Below are 18,361 nucleotides of genomic sequence, written 5' to 3'. Positions count from 1 at the left end.
AGCACTCTCCGAGCGGTTCTTTAGGATGAACCCTTTCGATGTAGCCCTCGTAAACACCATGGGAGGCTTGGCAAAATTGGAATCCAATTTCATGCCCTTCGAGTGAAGGTTAGGAGGAATAGGTCTAGAACCCTCTACTCGAGAAACGTCTAGGGCAGAGTCCATGCTAGACTCTGACCTAGTCGGGGAATCCGACGCCATCACCTCCTCCGTCATTAGGGTGGAGTTCGCAATCCATCTCCGGTGAAGTCGGTCAAGAAGGGTTACATCTTTTCCCTTGAACCCCTCCAATGGCTTCTTACTCAAACGGTTCCAATGGGGAATCATGCCAGCCATACCCAGTATCACTTCGTCGGAGTCCGCCCATCGAACAAAATTGTCCGATAACCTCTCTGTTATCAGTTAATCGTTGGACGATAGCTCCGTGGCGGGGTCAGCGGTAGCGACGTACGCCATGGGGCCTGAGAAAGCAGAGGCATGAACAAAAAAGAATTCCTCCTTCCAATACTTTATGGAGGTTGGAAGACCGTCACAAAGTTCCACCAAACCATGGCGAAGGGAGAAAGAAACCCAATCCCCGTTGGACATCGGAATATAGAAATGGAGAAATAGGCTGATGGTCAGCGACACATCCAGAGCGACACATAACAGGGTGAAGCAAAGGATCTTGCGAAAGCCGTTAGGGGTTATTTGGGCGATGTGCAGACCATAATAATCCAGAACAGTTTCTAGAAAATCGAAAGCAGGAAGACGCAACCCGAATTTGAAGAACACTCGGTAAACCCCACAAAGCCTTCAGGGGCATCGGTAATGGCGTCGTTGGCCTCCGACAGACGAGGATGGAACTTGGGGTCCATGTTATACTTCCGAACGAGCATACCCATGGTCCGAACAGTTAACTTGGATTTTAACATCCCAATGTGAGAAATCCCAGTGCTTGCCATATTCAGAAGAGAAAAAGGATACGATAGAAAAGGTCGACAGAAGAAGGAGAATGAGTCTAACTGAAATGACGAATAGTGAAACGGATGATTCAATACCAAATATTTATAGTAAGTCTAGAACGTATGAAGATTAACGGGTAGACAATATGGTTGGTGGGTACTGTACCCATATTAAAGAAAAGGCATACGAAAAGACGGTTATAGGGATCATCATGAGGACTAGCATAACCGTCAGCACGTCACGTCGGAGTTAATTCAGGAGTTTTTCACCCTTATTCGATTACAATGACTATAATGCTATTCCTTCCAAAGTTTGCATCCCTACTCCACCGATTACATAGAGATACAAAATGGGGGGACTTAATAGGATATAGTCCGGAAATACCTATATCATTCCCAAATATACCGAACCAGCATGCTGCAAGGCCGCTCGAAGTCACCCACCCCATATGTCTCGAAGTTGCCCACTTATATACCGAACTGGCATGAAGACTTGAAAGGAAAAGAAAGACTAGCGAGAAAGTACAAAGTGACGTTGAAACAGTGGCAATAGTACATCGAAACCATGAGAATGCAGTTTGTACGAGGATGCGTGGCTGATGGATCATGTCACAACCATATGACAGCTGTGTAACGGCATACAAAGTACAACTAGTCGTACCTTCGAGCATAATGCCATAAATGCGATAAGATGGCATGGCAGGGTCGATACGGGAAGAACTCATTACCTCTTCCTCCTTCGCTATAAATAGGTAATCCGACTCGTCAATGAGGTACATACACAGAAGTCATACTCATTTCACTCGTTTAACTCTTCACCTCTATAGTCGATCGATAATATAGCCTTTCGCTAACTTAACCGTCGGAGCGTCGTCCGAGATCTCATCCCGGCCGACTAGCTTACAGTTTGTTTGTATTCTTCAGGTCAATCTATTTGCTCAAGTAAAACTAATTCAAGTGTGAAAGATGGAAGACGGACCTGATGGTACATCACTAACAATCAACGCAATTTAATTTCTAACATTTTATATCTAAAATTCTATCATTGGCACACTAAAGGTCGATAAACTGAAACAAAAATATATTTTATGTTGTGAATTTAGAACTTTGTTACATTAATTTTTATTGACAAAAAAATTAACTTCAATGAGAAGACGAGGAGGCAAAAGGAGTCTGTAAAATACTAAATTCAAGAGAAACTGATTTTAATTCAATTTAAACCAAAACTATGTCATTTTAATTAGATCTATATGTAAGGCTAAATACATAACACCAACATATTTACTTTTGCCTTTATATAATTACAATATAACAATCTTTTAGACAACTATAGTATAACAATCTTCTAGTGTGTATAACCAGTGGATTAAGCAAATGGTGGTGGCGTTTTAAAGCTGGACCTGATGGCCTTTGGAAGGAGGTAATCAAGGCTATTTACAGGGTAAACTATGGTCTGGATGAGAATATTCCTTCTTACCATAGGTCTGGTGTGTGGGGTATAATTTGTGGTTTGGATAAGGACTTGGCAAAAGTTGGGTTGCATTTAAACGAGACTCTCTTCTTCGATGATTCTTGTGCTCGCTGGAATTGGGATCTGGAACTAATGGGAACTTCTCGGTGAGCTCCCTTAGAATGGCTTGCGACGTATGTACTTTGGACAGTAACCCTACAACTTCCTTATGGTGCAAAGTTGTTCCCAAGAAAATTAACACTTATGTCTCGCGTTTGAGACATAATATGTTGTCGACCATTGATAATTTGATTCATAGAGAGGTGGCTATTCAATCCACCACTTGTCCAGCTTGTAACCGCCACCCGGAATCCTCCGATCATTTGTTCCTCATATGCTCGACTGCTCTGGAGCATATGGCTAGATTGAAGAGGAACTGGCCTCTTCTTCCTGATCTAAATCTTTGTAGAGATATTGATTTCCTTTTTATTGGTGTTGTCAAGCCCAGCTGGTCCAATTTCGACAAGAACTAGGAGGTGATTATAAGAGCTTTTTTGTGGACTCTTTGGTGTAACAGGAACGGTATATGTTTTAGAAGCTATGTTAAGAACATTCCTAGTCTTTTTGTTGATGTTAAATGCTTTTCCTTTTTATGGATGAGCATTAGAAGCAATCTAGGAAAAGACCTCGATTTGCAATTGTGGTTGTAAGTTTCGTTGTCTCACCCTTCGGGGTTTTCTTTGCTAGCTCCTTGCTAGTTGTGAATAAAATCGTGTTGTTAAAAAAAAGTGTGTATAAGATAAAGTAACCTTATTAAAAAAATCCAAAATAAAACTTGAAATAAAAACTCTTTTTGGCGTTACATATGGATAAATGGACATACAAAGAAAACGTCTATGGATTTTGAATAAATGGGAAGTATTTCTTATAATATGAATTTAGAATTAATGTTAAAGGAAGTAAAGCATGATGGGTTTGATCACGTGAGCTTTAGTATGTAAACCACACATTTAAACCACCAAACTTAAGCCATTTTGTTTCTCTATTTTAATCTACACACATACATATATTCATTGGTTGTACCTACCCAATAATCTAGAATGATTTGGTCTTCATTCGATTTTAGGTTTTTGGGTCATAATCATTACGTAGAAGAGATGGTTGATTGGTTAAAAGCGTAGCATTGGAACCGTTATGTAGGCTTTTGCTTACCAAGGGTTTGAATACCTCTCTTTCCTTACCTTCATCTAATTCATCGATCTTACTAACCACAATATATCAAATAGCAATAGATACGAGTATTCCAACAGTTAGAACTTTCTTTGATATGGATTCTCTATTCCCAATGGTTGTAGTGAGGAACATACCGTGAAAGGAAAAAGTAGAATGGACAAGGAATGAAAATCCCCCTCTTGATCTCGGATACATAGATGGAAGAAAATATAGATAAAACCCTTATTTATTTTAACGTTAAGTTAATTTACTTTGCCGAAAGGGAGCAAAATTGGCCGAACACTTATTGTTATCTTATTAGTGATATATCATATTTTTTGTTAGGTTTAAGTTGACAAGAATATTATTCTACAACTATCAATTTATTTATTTTCAAACCCAGCCTTTACTATCTATTATTTGATTCACTCATCCTTTATATATATTGGAATGGTTGAAGAGTCAAAATGGTTTTGTAATTGCTCATGGGGACGAATGAGAGAATTTTAATTATACATCCAACCGATTTAAAACTCGACACCTAGCTGTCATGACTCATGACCTTGGGCCAGTGTTAACCGGTGGACATGTAATTGATATCATACGTTCCTTCGTTTTTAGTGGGCATCATCGGTTCTCCTAATCTGCCTCACCAAACTTCGGATGTTAACAGAATCTTTTCTACAAATTTCAAGCATCTATCTTCGATATTCAAAAACAAGCTTCTACCACAATATATATGGTACAGTCATGAACAAGAATTCGACTAACAGAAAAAGAATAAGCAAGGTAATAAATAAAATTGCGTGAGAGAGAGAAAGAGAGAGAGAGAGAGAGAGGTGATTGTAATGTGAAACAAAATTGTGTTGTAAGTATCTGTTTGAGTTGCTAGTATTAGCTATATATTGATGCATCCAAAACTATCTCACGGGGGTATTTGATAGAATGAACCAGAACCACCAGTACTCCCTTTGTCTTTCTCTTATCGTACGTCCTCGTCATTTTTTGTCCCCCTGGTGCCTTTATAATAGTTAATTAGTGGTGATGCATGCATGGGTGCGGTTTCAGCCATGGAGATAAGATCAGGAGAAGTAGAAAATGAGTAACGATTGAAATAGTCAAAGAAGATCGGCAATATGCAGTAGGAGAGATATATGAGGCTAGATTGATTAGGTCGAGGAGGAAAGAACGCTCTAACACCATATTAATTACTTTAGGTATTTTCTCATGAACTCGTCATTAGCATAAATCACAGATATATACAATAATTGGCCAAATAAAGAGTTAACTAGGAATACACATAAAATACAGTTGAGCCTAAACTATACAAGAATATAATAAGTATATGAGCAAAATGATCCTTTTGAATTTCAACACTCATTTTATATTCTGTCCGATTAATTTGCAATAAATTCAATTAATCTGTTTTTGAGATCGATTTTAAAAAACTATTTAAGCAAAATAGATATATGATCGACTTTTGTTAGCATATCTTGAGTTATGTTTCTTAATTTGACTACTAATAATTAAATGAAAGTGCAATTTATATAATAGTAACAAGAATCTAAATATATGGTCAATGAATTTTTTCTTTTTTGCTAAATTATACAACTAACTAAAACAATGCTAAAATTTAATGACCAAAAGTCTTTGGAACTCTAAAGTCAACTCCCATTCTAAATAATTAATGCCCAATTGGCAAAGGTTTTAAAATATGTGAACCATATATGCCCATGATCAAAAGATCAAAAGGAAAAGGAAAGGGCGTCATACAATACAATGGAAGAAGTTTCGATGATGGCCAAGGCTTATTACGAAGCAAGTTCAGACCATGTTAAAAAATTGGCTCATGGCTTCTTTGATTCGATGGACAATGATGGTGATGGAAAGATAGACCGAAGAGAGTTCTTGGAGTTCATAAGAGACGAAGGTTGTGGCCAAATGACAAATTCGTCCTTCTTCGACCAAATGGATCGTGACAAGAATGGTACTCTTGATTTTTTTGAAGTGATGACAGTCTATTATATAGTTAAGAGCGGAAGACCATTTTGTGACAAATGTAATAAGTTCATCACATCTACATATTTAACATGTGTCGGGTGTTTGGAAGATCCAAATGGAGGCTACTCTTTCTGTATTTGCCTCGATTGCTATAGAACGCAGATACCTAAGCACATGCACGATGGTTTGTGTCGATTTGTAGACAATTATTCATTGCTTGAAGCTATGACCAAGTCAAAATTAAATGAGGTACGTATTTAAGATATAATTCATGTTGTTTTTGAAGTTTTCGATACAAAATATCACATATATATCTACAAATTAAATGACTTCATTGACGATTTGTTTGTGTCACATGCAGCAAAGATCCATGGAGGCAAAGTCTAGACCAAATGAAATAATTTCAAATCCGGGTAGACCACCTATGGCTATGAGTAACAACCAGCTGACATTGAATCCATGGTCACCCATGGTTCCAGTTCCATATAATAGCCATAGGCCACCTCAACTTCACCACTCTCATTCCTGGAGTCCAGGTTCCCCGAGTGCTAACCATACAGTGAATATCCAAAACAATTACTCATACCACTATCCACAACCTCCTCCAGTTCAGCATCAGCAAGTTGCTGCACCTAATAATGCAATTGTCCCATATCGAGTAAGTTCTATAACTTAGATTAATTCTCTATTGCTGCTATTAGTTAATTAGGGAGTTCTCTATTAATTACCTATTAAGAGCTATGCAGTTATGGTGATCCAAAATTTAATCACAGTCACTTGCCGTGATATAAAATAGCGGTTCTCGCGGTGAGATAACGGTTTTTAAACATCATGTAATGTGTGTGTATATATATATATATATATATATATATATATATATATATATATATATATATATATATATATATATATATTTTCATTAATTAATTAATAGAAGAGAAATACCCAGCTCCTTTATTCCAAAATCTAAATCCAATCAATTCATTGAATTAAGTAAAATCAACCAATTAAATCTCCCTTATAAATAAGTTAATCGTTTCCTTATATAAAATTAATCAATAGAAGAAGGAAAAAGCAATAGAATCAGAAAGAAAAAACAATCGGCATAGCTAAAATCGATTTTGTGAAATAGCGGTCAAAAACAGAGATCTCGGAGTCGAAATAGCGGCCAATCTCGGTTAATCCCAGCGATATTAGCGGCTCTGCTATTCTGAGCGCTATTTGAAACCGCTATTCGGCCAACACCCACGAAACACTATCCCACCGAGATCTCAGGGCTATTAACTGCCCAGGTCAAGAGTAATCAAGATTCATGATGGATCCAATTTGGTGAATTTTAGATACATTCAAGATCGTTGTGGTCATATTGCTATATAAGCTCAAGATACATTTACTTAGAGAAAACTTCATAAATGGTATATGTGCTTTACAGAAATCTAAGATATAGTCCCTAAGTTCAAAAAAACCTCCCAGATGATCTTTGTGGTTTCAAAACTTTTAACAAACGGTTCTTTTAGCTTAGGGTGACAATTGATGACACGATACGAAAAAAAATACACGACACGCAAGGAAATTGGGACGAAATTTAAATTCGAATTCGTGTTTGTGTTGTGTTCGTGTCAAGTGTAAAAAACACGATGTCATGTCGTGTCGTGTTCGTGTTCAAAATTAGACACGAAATTGGCACGATTTAACATTTATTTATCGTGTTTTTTGTGTTTGTCGTGTTATGTGTGATTAAATATTAATTAAATAAACTAGTTGTTATTTTATGTTATCTTTGTCGTGTCGTGTCGTGTCGTGTTTTTCTTTTTTAATTGTTTCGTTTTCGTGTTAGTTAGAAAAAACTCGACATCGTGTCGTGTCGTGTTCGTGTTACATAAAACATTGTCGTGTCGTGTCGTGTCAAACAAAAACACGACACGATGGTCTGATTTGTCACCCATATTTTAGCTAACTATGTCAGCTTTTGGCCGTTAATAGGATATTTCTATCATTTCACTACCACAAGGACTCTATTTATGAAGTTTTTTCTTATTTAAGAAAATAATAAAATATAAAGGGTCTCTCTCTCTCTCTCTCTCTCTCTCTCTCTCTCTCTCTCTCCTTACCTTACATCCTCTTCCCTTTCTCCCTCCATCTCTGATGGCCACTGATCACAGCCCATAAACATCGACTCCATCCTTTTTTCCTTTCTTTCTCATGTCGACTATACTTATTCATCCCCAAATCATAAAGGTGTCGCTCCCTCCTCCCGATCCCATCCCTCTGTACCACAGATCGACCATCATTTATTTGTCACTGAATGTTATGCCAGAGGGGTGGTCGGAGAAGATGACCGAAGAAAGTCAGTTTCCATTTCCAGGAAAGGGTTATTGTAAACACGAGGCATTTTGGCATTACCCCTTAATGGTGAAAGGTTATATCTAAATTGCAAATGAGGGTTGCTTGAATTTAACCCTTTTTGAGAAGTTTTGCCATTGAAACTACGACATGAATTGGGTGAATGATAGGTGACATCGACGATGACTGGAATTGGTGGTGACAACTTCAGTTTTGTCTCGACGGGGAGGACTGGTAGTAGTGGTGAATGAGAAAGGGGGAGGGAGAGAATAAGTAAGTGATGGAGTGTAACTGAAAGATCTAATTTTTGAGAGGGATGAAGGGAAAAAAAGTCAGGTGTATCACTTACTTTTTTTGGTGAAGAATTTGATGTTTGTACATGTTCGTAGAAGAGGAAAGCAATCTCTGAAACTACAATCTTCTTTCTCCTTTTAGTGATTCGATTCATTTTGATTAATTCTATGGAGCTTAGATACACAAAACCTCTTCTCAGTGCTTCATCAACGTGTAACCTAACTGAAGGAGCAGTTCTATAGGATGCACTCCAGATTTAAGGTTATTTTCGTAAATTCCTTGTATCGACTCGAGGATGATACTTCATTTTTGAACATAGGTTTAAGTTTCTTTTTAACCTTTCTCTTTTCAAGATTTGAATGATGAGGAGAAGGAGGAACAGTTTTGAGACTTACATCCACTACACAATACTTTTCAAAATCCATATCTGAATATTGACCCATTTTATAAGATCTACAATCTGTAATAAGTAGAACACAACTAGTAACCTGATGAAGATTAAACACACACATGAAGGTTATTAGTTTGATTTTTTCAAGGTGTGTGTATTAATGTGTGAAAATGAAGTGTTTGGTGAAAGAAAAGAAAATAAATACTCGATGAAGATAAAAATCATGTAAGTTTTATGAAGAGAGGCAGAGAGGGTGCGATAAAGAAGATGAAGATGGTGATTGTACTATTTGTGTCCGAGAGAGAGAGAGAGAGAGAGAGAGAGAGAGAGAGAGAGAGAGAGAGAGAGAGAGAGAGAGAGAGAGAGAGAGAGGTGTCCATGATGGATCCAATTTGGTGAATTTTGTTAATTTATTATTTATTTCTTATTGAAAAAAACTTCTCGTTTTTTTTATGAAAAACTCAATTACCTTATGCAATACTAAAATATGGTTTATAAAAATAAAAATAAAAAATTAAAACATTAACGATTATAGTGTACCAAACAAAAAAAATTGATAAATTATTTTTAGTTTTTATGCATATAAATGACCAATATTGACAAGGGAAAGCATAAATTGGTGTGTAAGTGGTTGGTTAAGAAAAACTAAAATCCAAGGTTACAATCCATTTTGTTTTTTAAGATTAAAATAATGTTTAAATGATAAATTGGTTATTGAATACAATAGACAATTTCAAATATATTAGAGAAAAACAAATTATTATAATTTTTTTTATTTAAATCAATAAACATTTAAGGAAAAAAAATATATCTTGGTACAACACCACAAATGATAATTAATAAAGAAATTAATAAAAATAAAAACTATAAAACAAATTAAATAAAGGACTAAAAAGGTAATTTTAAAATATAATAAAGGACTAAAATCATAATTTATAGAATACTAATAATTTAATTTTAAAATTATGAGAAATAAAAATTGTTAGATCAAGGAAAAAAAATGTAGATACAAGATTCTGCTATATGAATTTTATATTTTATGCATAATTCTTGTAATATAAAATGCTTTTGTTTTTTTGAATCTAACAGTAACCTCCCCTCACAAACTCAATTTACAAATTAATAAATACTAATAACAAAAGAAAACTCATTTATTAAAAAAAAAAATCAGAAAAATCACTAACTTTCAATTTATGCTGGAGACCTTCAAACAAAAATAATAGAGTCCGAGTCCTTTCTAAATTCCCCAAGACCGCCGGCGTCCGCACCACCGCTGGCAGCTACCACACGTCACTCTCTCCCCTCTCCCTTTGCACCACCGTCGCCCCCCTCCCATTACCCATGTGACGATGGCGTAGCATGTCAACACTCATATTCTTCCGTTTGGAGTCTCAATGTTAATCTCTATATAAAACCCGTAACAACACCAAGACAGACGGTAAATTAGGGTTTCAGTTTTGTTTTAATTCCAATAGAGCTTGTAATTCATATATTAAGGTCAAAACATCAGATTTCATGATGGGTTCAAATTGGATGATGACCTAGTTGGATTCTATTCACTTAATGGTAATTTGGGACAACTTTATCCTCTTTCAGTCTCAGTTTCTCTCTATAATGATGACGAAGGACATTATCAAGAATTATAGAAATGCTTACATGATTACGAATGCAGCCATTGTTGTATCTCGAGTTACAACGATGGTTTTCTGTATGGCTTGATATGCAGAATTTTCTAAAATTTAGTTCTTAATTTTTCCGTCAGAAAATTGAATCGGTTGAGTTTTTTTTTATTGATTACAATTTCGATTTTTGCAGCAAAATTGGAGGATCGCATTTGGAGCATTGAACGCCGCACTCCAAATTGGTGCCCTTGGTAGTAATTTCTGTTCAATCCTATGATAAATTTGTCCGAACAGGTGTGTTTACAGTTTACCTTGTTGTTTCTATCTCTGTATTGTGAGTTTCCTCGTTTATGCAATGAATTCATACATATATGTTCAAGATTCAGATTCATCAACACTCCAATCATTTTCTGTATCCTTAATGTCAATAACCATCTTCAAAATTCAATCAACAATCCTATCAAAAAGCAAAACTCTACAAACAATCGTCAACAATTATTTTCACATTTCATGCAACAATCTCACCAAAAGAAACTAGATACAAGAAACACCTCACCAATCACCCCTTGATCCCAGACTCAATCTTTTCAACAATATCTGCACTAGTATTAAACGATTCTGCCAAAATCCCCTCATAAATCGTACTATTAAAAATACTATTCGCAATCGACTGTGTCCCTGCATTTGTACTCCCAAAAGCCGAAACAGCCAATGCAGGTTCAGTTCCATTCGAACTGTATTGAAAATGCACAAGTCCTTTAGGTAGCGTTTGGCAAATGGACTGGATGGAATAGGATTGGATTGTCATGTGCTTAATTTATCTGTATGGCGTTTGGTAGGACCGGAAACAAGATGTTAAAAATGACCATATTTCCTTTCTACCAAAATAAAAGTAAAAAACTTATTTAACAAAAATAACTTCAATGTTAACAAATTTATTTAAAGAAATTGTTTAAATTTATATATTAAAACGAGTTCTAATACTAAATAATCGAATCAATTTATTTACATTTCGACTCTTTTTACTGGATGTGCTCATCAGCTCGTGTGCAAAGTAATATTCTTAATAAGGGTCGTAGGTGAAGGGTCGTAGGTTCCACAGCGCAAATATTGATTTTCAATTACAAGCAATATACAGATTAGCAACTATATGGTGAAAAAAGATTAGCAACTATATGGTGAAAAAATCCAAATGATAATAGAGTGCATGTACTTTTCTAAAGTTGAAAAAATCCAAATGATTATAGAGTGCATGTACTTTTCAAAAAGAAGAAAGACTGATAGTAAACATAGGCTCAAATATTGACTAGAAATTTTATTCTAATCAATATCTCAAGCAACCGACCCCATTAATTATAGGTGTGAAAATCCGTGATCAAGCAATCGCCCTTCAATCTCTGACTACACATCCAATGGGAAAATGTTACTCTAACTATCGTTATTTATCGGGAAAATGACATATACGCCCTATAAACTTTTTAGGATTAACTCTTTTAGTCACTTAACTTAAAAAGTGGCTTTACGAAGGAACAAACTTTGGTCTACCTTTCTTTTTAGTCCTCTTGACTTGCTATAACCGGTTTGAGTGTCACATACCCAAAACTTGGGCCCCTCCCTTCTTCCTCCTGCCGAGCAACACCATCTAGACCAAAAACTTGAGGGCCACCCATCCCTGTCTCTCTCTCAATTGAATAATTGTTACCCAGAAAACAAAAGAAATTAGGGCTTTTATGCCCCTCGTCATCACTTGTCTGATCGATCAAAGGAAAAAAAAGAAACACGAATGAACGACTGTAGTCAAGAAGGAAACGCTAAGCAACAAATGGTCTGGTGGTTGCCGATTGACTACAAAGAGAAAGGGATCTTCAATATCCTTCCAAGATCTAATGAACCTTTGCAATCCAACGTCTAATTTCCACCCAAGTTTCGAATCTGATAAAATTGTGTCAGTTGGAAAATCAAAGCTCTCCCAGAAAATGGTTTTGTTTCTTCCATCATCTCTAATTATAAGATTACCGGAGTTTGTTAACTGGAGAACAGGACTGAAACTACTCGCGATGGATAAGTTATTGGTTGACCAAACTTTAGCCAATGAGTGATTATAAAGGATTAGAACTCCATTTTCGTGTAAAACTACCTTTCCAGGTAAATCGCGAACAGGGTTGTTTCTATTAGCCACCCAGACCACTATGAGAGGCAGATTATGATACCAAATTCCAAGATATCGAGAACCAGAAGAACCATTACCAGGAGTCAAGATGCGAGCAGGAAAAGAAACACGAATTGAAAACAGAAAACTCCTTTGGTGCGAAATCGAGTTGGAGATGGAGGGAATCAGAAGGAAGCCTTGCTCGAGACATAATTTGCGAAGGAGAGAAAGTGACTGCCGATCCAAGGGAGCAAACAAGCTGCGATGGCAGCTCTGGCGAGTTTCTCGGTTGTAATTGCTCGACAAGAGCAGGAGAGATTCAAAGGGAAAAAGAACTTGGTCCGACGCAATCAGTAGTAGCGAGTGAGCGGATGGGGGCTGCCCCGACAGCTCTCGACTTCTTCTCTTTTGGTTCTGGCTTTATGTACAAAGGGGAGGAGGATGGTTGGCCTGATGGAACAAGGCAAGCAAAAGTAACAGCATAGGTGGGTGTTTGGTTGTTGAGTCTGCAAAAGATAGTGAAAACAAGAGGGATGCAAGGGTCTGTTAGTCATCGAGGAGAGAGAGAGAGAGAGAGAGAGAGAGAGAGAGAGAGAGATTCAATGTTGTGGGACCTTATAACTTTTTTATTTAATTAAAATATAAAAATAAGTGAGCTGGTATAGGGGTAACCGGGTTACCCCTTCGTTTTCTCAAAAAAGACGTATTGGACCCGACAAAACCAAATTTGTTCTCTTAAAAAATAATTTAAAAAGTTAAGTAACTAAAAGTGTAAACTCTACAAACTTCATAGGGCGTACGTGTCATTTTCCCTTATTTATCCGATTTGGTCATTAAAGTTTTTTTTTTTTTTTTACAATAGATCATTAAACTTACAACTTACATGTCTATTAAGTCACTTTTGTTAGTTTTTAACAAAGCTACCGTTAACTAGTTATTCTAAGTTACACGAATGATGTCTATGATTTCAATTTTTTTCGTGGTTGGTCTCTCACCTACACCATTTATCACCGACACCACCACCATTCACTTCCGACAACCACCATCGTCACCTTCGGCCAAAATAAAAAATCTCCACCATCTTTGAAAAACAATATCATTTTGTTTCATCTTTCCAGCTATGAACCGATTCCAACGTGTGACCATCTTACTAGTCAACGGAATAGTATAAAACCATGTATTTGAGTAGCCGAAATGTGAATATACGCAAAAAAAAATAATAAATAAATAAAGGCATTCCCACCGGCCGATCTGAGGGTTAATATGAGGAGGATATATAAGTCAACAAATCACAATCTCTAAATATTATTAAAAGAGAAACTTGCTGACATCATCTTAAACAATCAGAACCTTTGATTGCATTTCATTTATAACTTTTCCACCCTTAGATTATTTTAATGACATCATCATGACCAATTCAAAGACCGTTTCTTTTGAACAATTCGTAACTACTCCATATACGAATGAAATGTAATCAAATCCCATAAAATCAGGTTTTAAATTAGGCATTGAAATGATAATTTTGATCCGTTTTCTTTTTTTACATTGTTTTCCTTCAATCAATTTTCTCTTAAAATCGCATATATATCAATTACGAAATATATATCAAGGGAATGAAATCGTCAATTGTCCTCTGTTTGTGAAGATCAAACACTGTAAACCCTCCTGCCAAGGATTTAGCCACGGTGGTATGCACAAATCAGCTATGTCGAGTTATGTCAGGTGATTTCGTAATCTCCTACGATTTTTCTTTGTCCTTTTGGTTCTTAACCCTATTCTCCGTCTCTTATCACTCAGGTTTATATATTTCTTTCATTCTCATCACTTTCGCCATTATCTATCTTTCTCTCTTGCGTTTCTTTGATAGATTAAGAAGGTTTAAGATGATGTCAGGTTAGAACTATGAAGCTTTCATGTAATCTCTTTACAATCCAAAATTTTTTGTAATTTTTTGACATTCCAGTAGATTTTTTGTTCCAGATTTATTCTAATACATTCTCTCTGCTTTGAAGGTGCTTCTTTTGCTGATATTACCAGATTATACTTAGCCTTGCAATATTCTTCTTATTGAGGGCATTAGTATGTTATAACATGTGAAAGCAAGCATTCCTAACTCCAATTTTTTTGATTTTCATGACATGGTGTCCGTTTGAAGAATGATTTACTTTGAAACTACAAACATTTCAGTTGGTATATTTGAAGTAGTTTAAATTTGGTGCTGAATTATTTTATAAATAAATATTTTTTCAGACAAAGAGGAAAATAATGGTCATTTAAAGAAACTTGAGCATGTTAGAGAGAGGTTGGATTATGAAGGCCTTTGTTTTGAATTTACTGGTTGTAGTAGGGTCCTTTATATTACATCTCCTCTGTTGTTGGTATTTTCAGATGATTCTCAGGTAAACTTTTTTTTCCTGCATTTTTAAAGGTTGCAATTTCCATTCATTTATATGGAAATGGAAACTTAGGTTTACTTTTATTGCTTACAGCCATATGTGAATTGGATATAAGAAAAATAATTTTGCAAGTTCTTATCATTTATTTTACAAATTTTTTTTTGAAATTGGGTACATGGTACCTTTATTTTTTGGCACCAATTTAAATACATCTTATGGTGTTGTTTAGTAGATATTGTCACCCGATGAGAAAGACATCCTCCTCCCTTTCACAGAACACACATGCGTGTCAATGTAAAGATATATAAGTATGATACTAAAACTAGATTTCTAAGGTTTAGTTTCTTTTTTTTTTCCTAATAAAGTGTTGAATGTGCAAAGTGGCAACCTTATTAGAAGTTTTAGAGGAAAGATCCGGAATTTATAAATTATTTTGGGTACATGTGATGGACAATCGTTTCTCTTTGAGGTTTATGTCATACATGAAAATATTGTGAATAGCCTTGGGATGGTTTTGGAGTTTCTGAAGGTTAAGGGTATTCTGGTCATCAATGAAAAATACATGAAAAATGAATTTAAAATATTCATGAAATTTCTAAAAATTTGGATTTATTTGAATAAAATGATATTAAAACTGAAAATTTTGATTTAAAGGGCCAAAAGATAGAAGAATTTGGTTTGAAGTTATAAGGGCAATAACAGTTTAATGTGCTATTATGATTTTTAGAACTGAAGGTTTTATTTTTAAGTGAGATAATTTGGTATGTATTGAAACGATAATGCATTGGGAAACTGGTTTTTTGAAGTTCAAATTAGCTTTGATGTGACTTTTAGGATGAAAGGTGCATTTTTTATTATTTATAATTAATTTTTAAATTGCTTTTAGATAAACATGATATACTTTTTGACAAACTGTTCCAATGTATTATACAAATAACCATTTTCAATATTTTTGATTAATGATTAACTTCTATAATATTTATATTATTTTAATATTTATACCATGTAGTATCCTTACGTATGATTAACTTCATTTGATTGTAATATCCTCACGTATGTTAATCTGTTTGTTTGGTAAATAACATTTTCTATCCCTGTGGTTAGTTGAATTTACGGATATACGCCAAAAAGACACTTTCTTTGTTTGATGGTATAATCTGATCATGGGTATTAACTATTTGTGTGTGAACTTTTCCCTTTTGACCAGATTATTACGATCATCAAATGACATTTTTATTAAGCTTTTGTTGATTTTGATGTTCCAAATTATTTTGCATGCAACCTGTTTCTACAAGTGTGTATGTTTTCAACGAAATATTTTTAAATTGTGTATGTACTCCATTGTCCATTCTTTGCTTTTATGTCCCATAAAAGATATTTTCAAATGTTCTTTTTCATTCAAAAATTATTTATTTTCTATCAGATGTTACATTTCATCCTTAAACTTAGAAGCTAAAATGTTGTTGTGTAGATCCATTCTAAATATGCTTGGGCAGAGGTACTTTTGTTATTGCATGCATTAAGATCTATCCAAACCGAGAGTCAACAAATCTAGGTTGCTATTTCTTTGATTGACCTATACCAGTCTGGGAACAAAAAAACAACAAAAGAAAAGCTTCTTTCAAGCGATTTGTGGCTGCCCGGACTGAAAGGTTCAATCACTCATTCTTAACTACATCAATTCTTCTTCTTTTTTGTTAATTTTAGTTGGACATAAGATGAGTGTTCAAATTCCTGAATTTATTCAATTTAAGGAAAGATATCAATAGTGGTTTCTGGTAACATCTACAAACTGATTGTAGTCTTAAGGTACACATATGATTCATGTACCTACTGCCATCTACCCTATTTATTGATGGAATTCTTTATTTTTTATCACATAATAGTTTGTTTTGTAGTAAATCATGTAGACTTGATTCCACTTTTACATCTCCACATGCATTTCTTATTCTTCTTTTGAGCTTATCTATTATGTATTTTATGCGCACTCCCTGTTTGAGTAAGAGCTTGAACCAAAAATATATATCAGTGTAGTTAGTAAGGTATAGTTTTTTTGTTTAGGTAAATGGATGAATGTGAGGACATTATACAATGAGCACAAGGTTTCTTGGATTGGCCAGGTATGTTGGATTCTCCTTTACATATAAACTTCACATCTTTCAGGTTTCTCCTGAATTATGAGATAGGATGAAATATATATCATTTCTTCTTTGATTCTTGACTATGGAATGTGATTATGTTTGATTAGGGCTTAACTTTGAGTCTTGATGAAAAATTGTAAGAAAATGGCTATACATTTATTTATTTACCGACATGGCTGCTTCTGTCTATATAGTTTCATTTGGTCGCATCCATTGTTCCTAATAAATTCAGTAATACTTGTGTTAAATTTTAGTCCTATGTGAAAGATACATATAATTGATCACTTTTCTCTATATTGATGAACAAATAGTTGAGAACACCTACTTGTGATTGATTATCCAGTTGTGATTAATTATCCCTTTCTATATATATAAAAAAAAAAGCTTCAGACCTATTTACAATTTAGGGATTTTGGTTGATGTAAAGTATATATTTTATCGTAAAATTGAGGTGGGCTTAGTTTTAATTCATCAAAGAATACAATGGCATTAAGAGCACTTGTTGTAGGGTTAAGCATTGCTTCAAGAGCATTGGCTTCGTGATAGGATTCTTCTACTAGAATTGGATTTTACATGATTCCAACTAACAGGAAGTTGTTCTTTAGATTAGGAGGTAACATACTGATTAATATATACATACCTATTACGACTTTTATGGGTTATAAACATGATTTATCCTTTTTTATGTTCTAACGTCTACAAATGTCATCATTAGTTGAACTTTTCTAGATTCATGTATTTTTTTATTGATTTTGATAAGGTTACTAATAGTAATATCCTTTTTTTATTCTACATATTTTTATTTTCTAATTGTAGCTATGGGATACAAGACAACAATCATGTTGAAATACGTTTAAAGTTCTTGTACGTCCTCTTTCATTCAATGTGTTACAAATGGTAGAAGTATAAGAAAAAGTTTATAAAGTTATTCCCTCTTCCATCACCTTCTTCTTGATTCTTTATGATATTCAGCTTTTATCACATGGAATTGTTGTGGTTTGGTTGAAGCTTTAGCCCCTGCAATCATTTCTTTTTAAAATTTCTGACTTCACTTATATCTTTGTGTGATCTTCTTATACAGAGATTACATTATGGATGTTGTATTTTATCAAAATTTCTATTTCAAGATTCGCCAACCACCTGCTCGACGAAATGCTTAATAGAACCTTTTGATTTCTTCTTTATTAATATTAAGATTATAATTTTATATATTTTTATGCAACTTCACATGCAATTATTGTGGTTACGTTGAAGCTTTAGGCATATGCAATTACGGGATATCTTCTTTGTTTAAATTGGGAATTTAGTATTATACTTTACAACTACCTCATTTGTTGAATTGTTATGGTTGAATTTATTTTAATTACTCTTTTCAGTTGAATTTTTCATGTCGTATATGTTGCTAAAGAGACGTCGTT

General features: G+C 34.6%; 1 protein-coding gene and 1 long non-coding RNA gene across 6 annotated transcripts; one reads left to right on the top strand and one right to left on the bottom strand.

Moving 5' to 3' along the window:
• The first annotated feature begins 4,640 nt into the window (after nucleotides 1-4,640).
• LOC145160932 (uncharacterized) lies at nucleotides 4,641-17,132 on the top strand. 5 transcript variants are annotated; one of them, XR_013738270.1, is made up of 5 exons: nucleotides 4,641-5,856; nucleotides 5,969-6,265; nucleotides 10,451-10,551; nucleotides 16,274-16,454; nucleotides 16,864-17,132. XR_013738270.1 is itself a non-coding variant. In XM_079080316.1 (4 exons), the coding sequence occupies exons 1-3, from the start codon at nucleotides 5,386-5,388 to the stop codon at nucleotides 10,532-10,534; spliced, it is 852 nt and encodes a 283-aa protein (XP_078936442.1). In that variant the 5' UTR covers nucleotides 4,641-5,385; the 3' UTR covers nucleotides 10,535-10,551; nucleotides 16,864-17,132. The 5 variants fall into 5 exon arrangements, 4 of the variants coding, with proteins under 4 accessions (XP_078936442.1, XP_078936441.1, XP_078936443.1 ...); XM_079080316.1 differs by lacking the exon at nucleotides 16,274-16,454; XM_079080315.1 differs by lacking the exons at nucleotides 16,274-16,454; nucleotides 16,864-17,132 and adding an exon at nucleotides 14,052-14,134.
• Nucleotides 10,694-12,963, bottom strand: LOC145160934 (uncharacterized). Its single transcript, XR_013738271.1, has 2 exons — nucleotides 11,803-12,963; nucleotides 10,694-11,078 (listed from the first exon to the last, which is right to left on the bottom strand). It is a non-coding gene; the product is annotated as an uncharacterized LOC145160934 (long non-coding RNA).
• Nucleotides 17,133-18,361: the final 1,229 nt, after the last annotated feature.

Source organism: Lactuca virosa, chromosome 2 (genome assembly GCF_052849685.1).
Source record: "Lactuca virosa cultivar CGN04683 chromosome 2, Lactuca_virosa_CGN04683_v6, whole genome shotgun sequence".
Taxonomy (NCBI): domain Eukaryota; kingdom Viridiplantae; phylum Streptophyta; class Magnoliopsida; order Asterales; family Asteraceae; genus Lactuca; species Lactuca virosa.
This window is presented reverse-complemented; position numbering and strand designations above follow the sequence as displayed.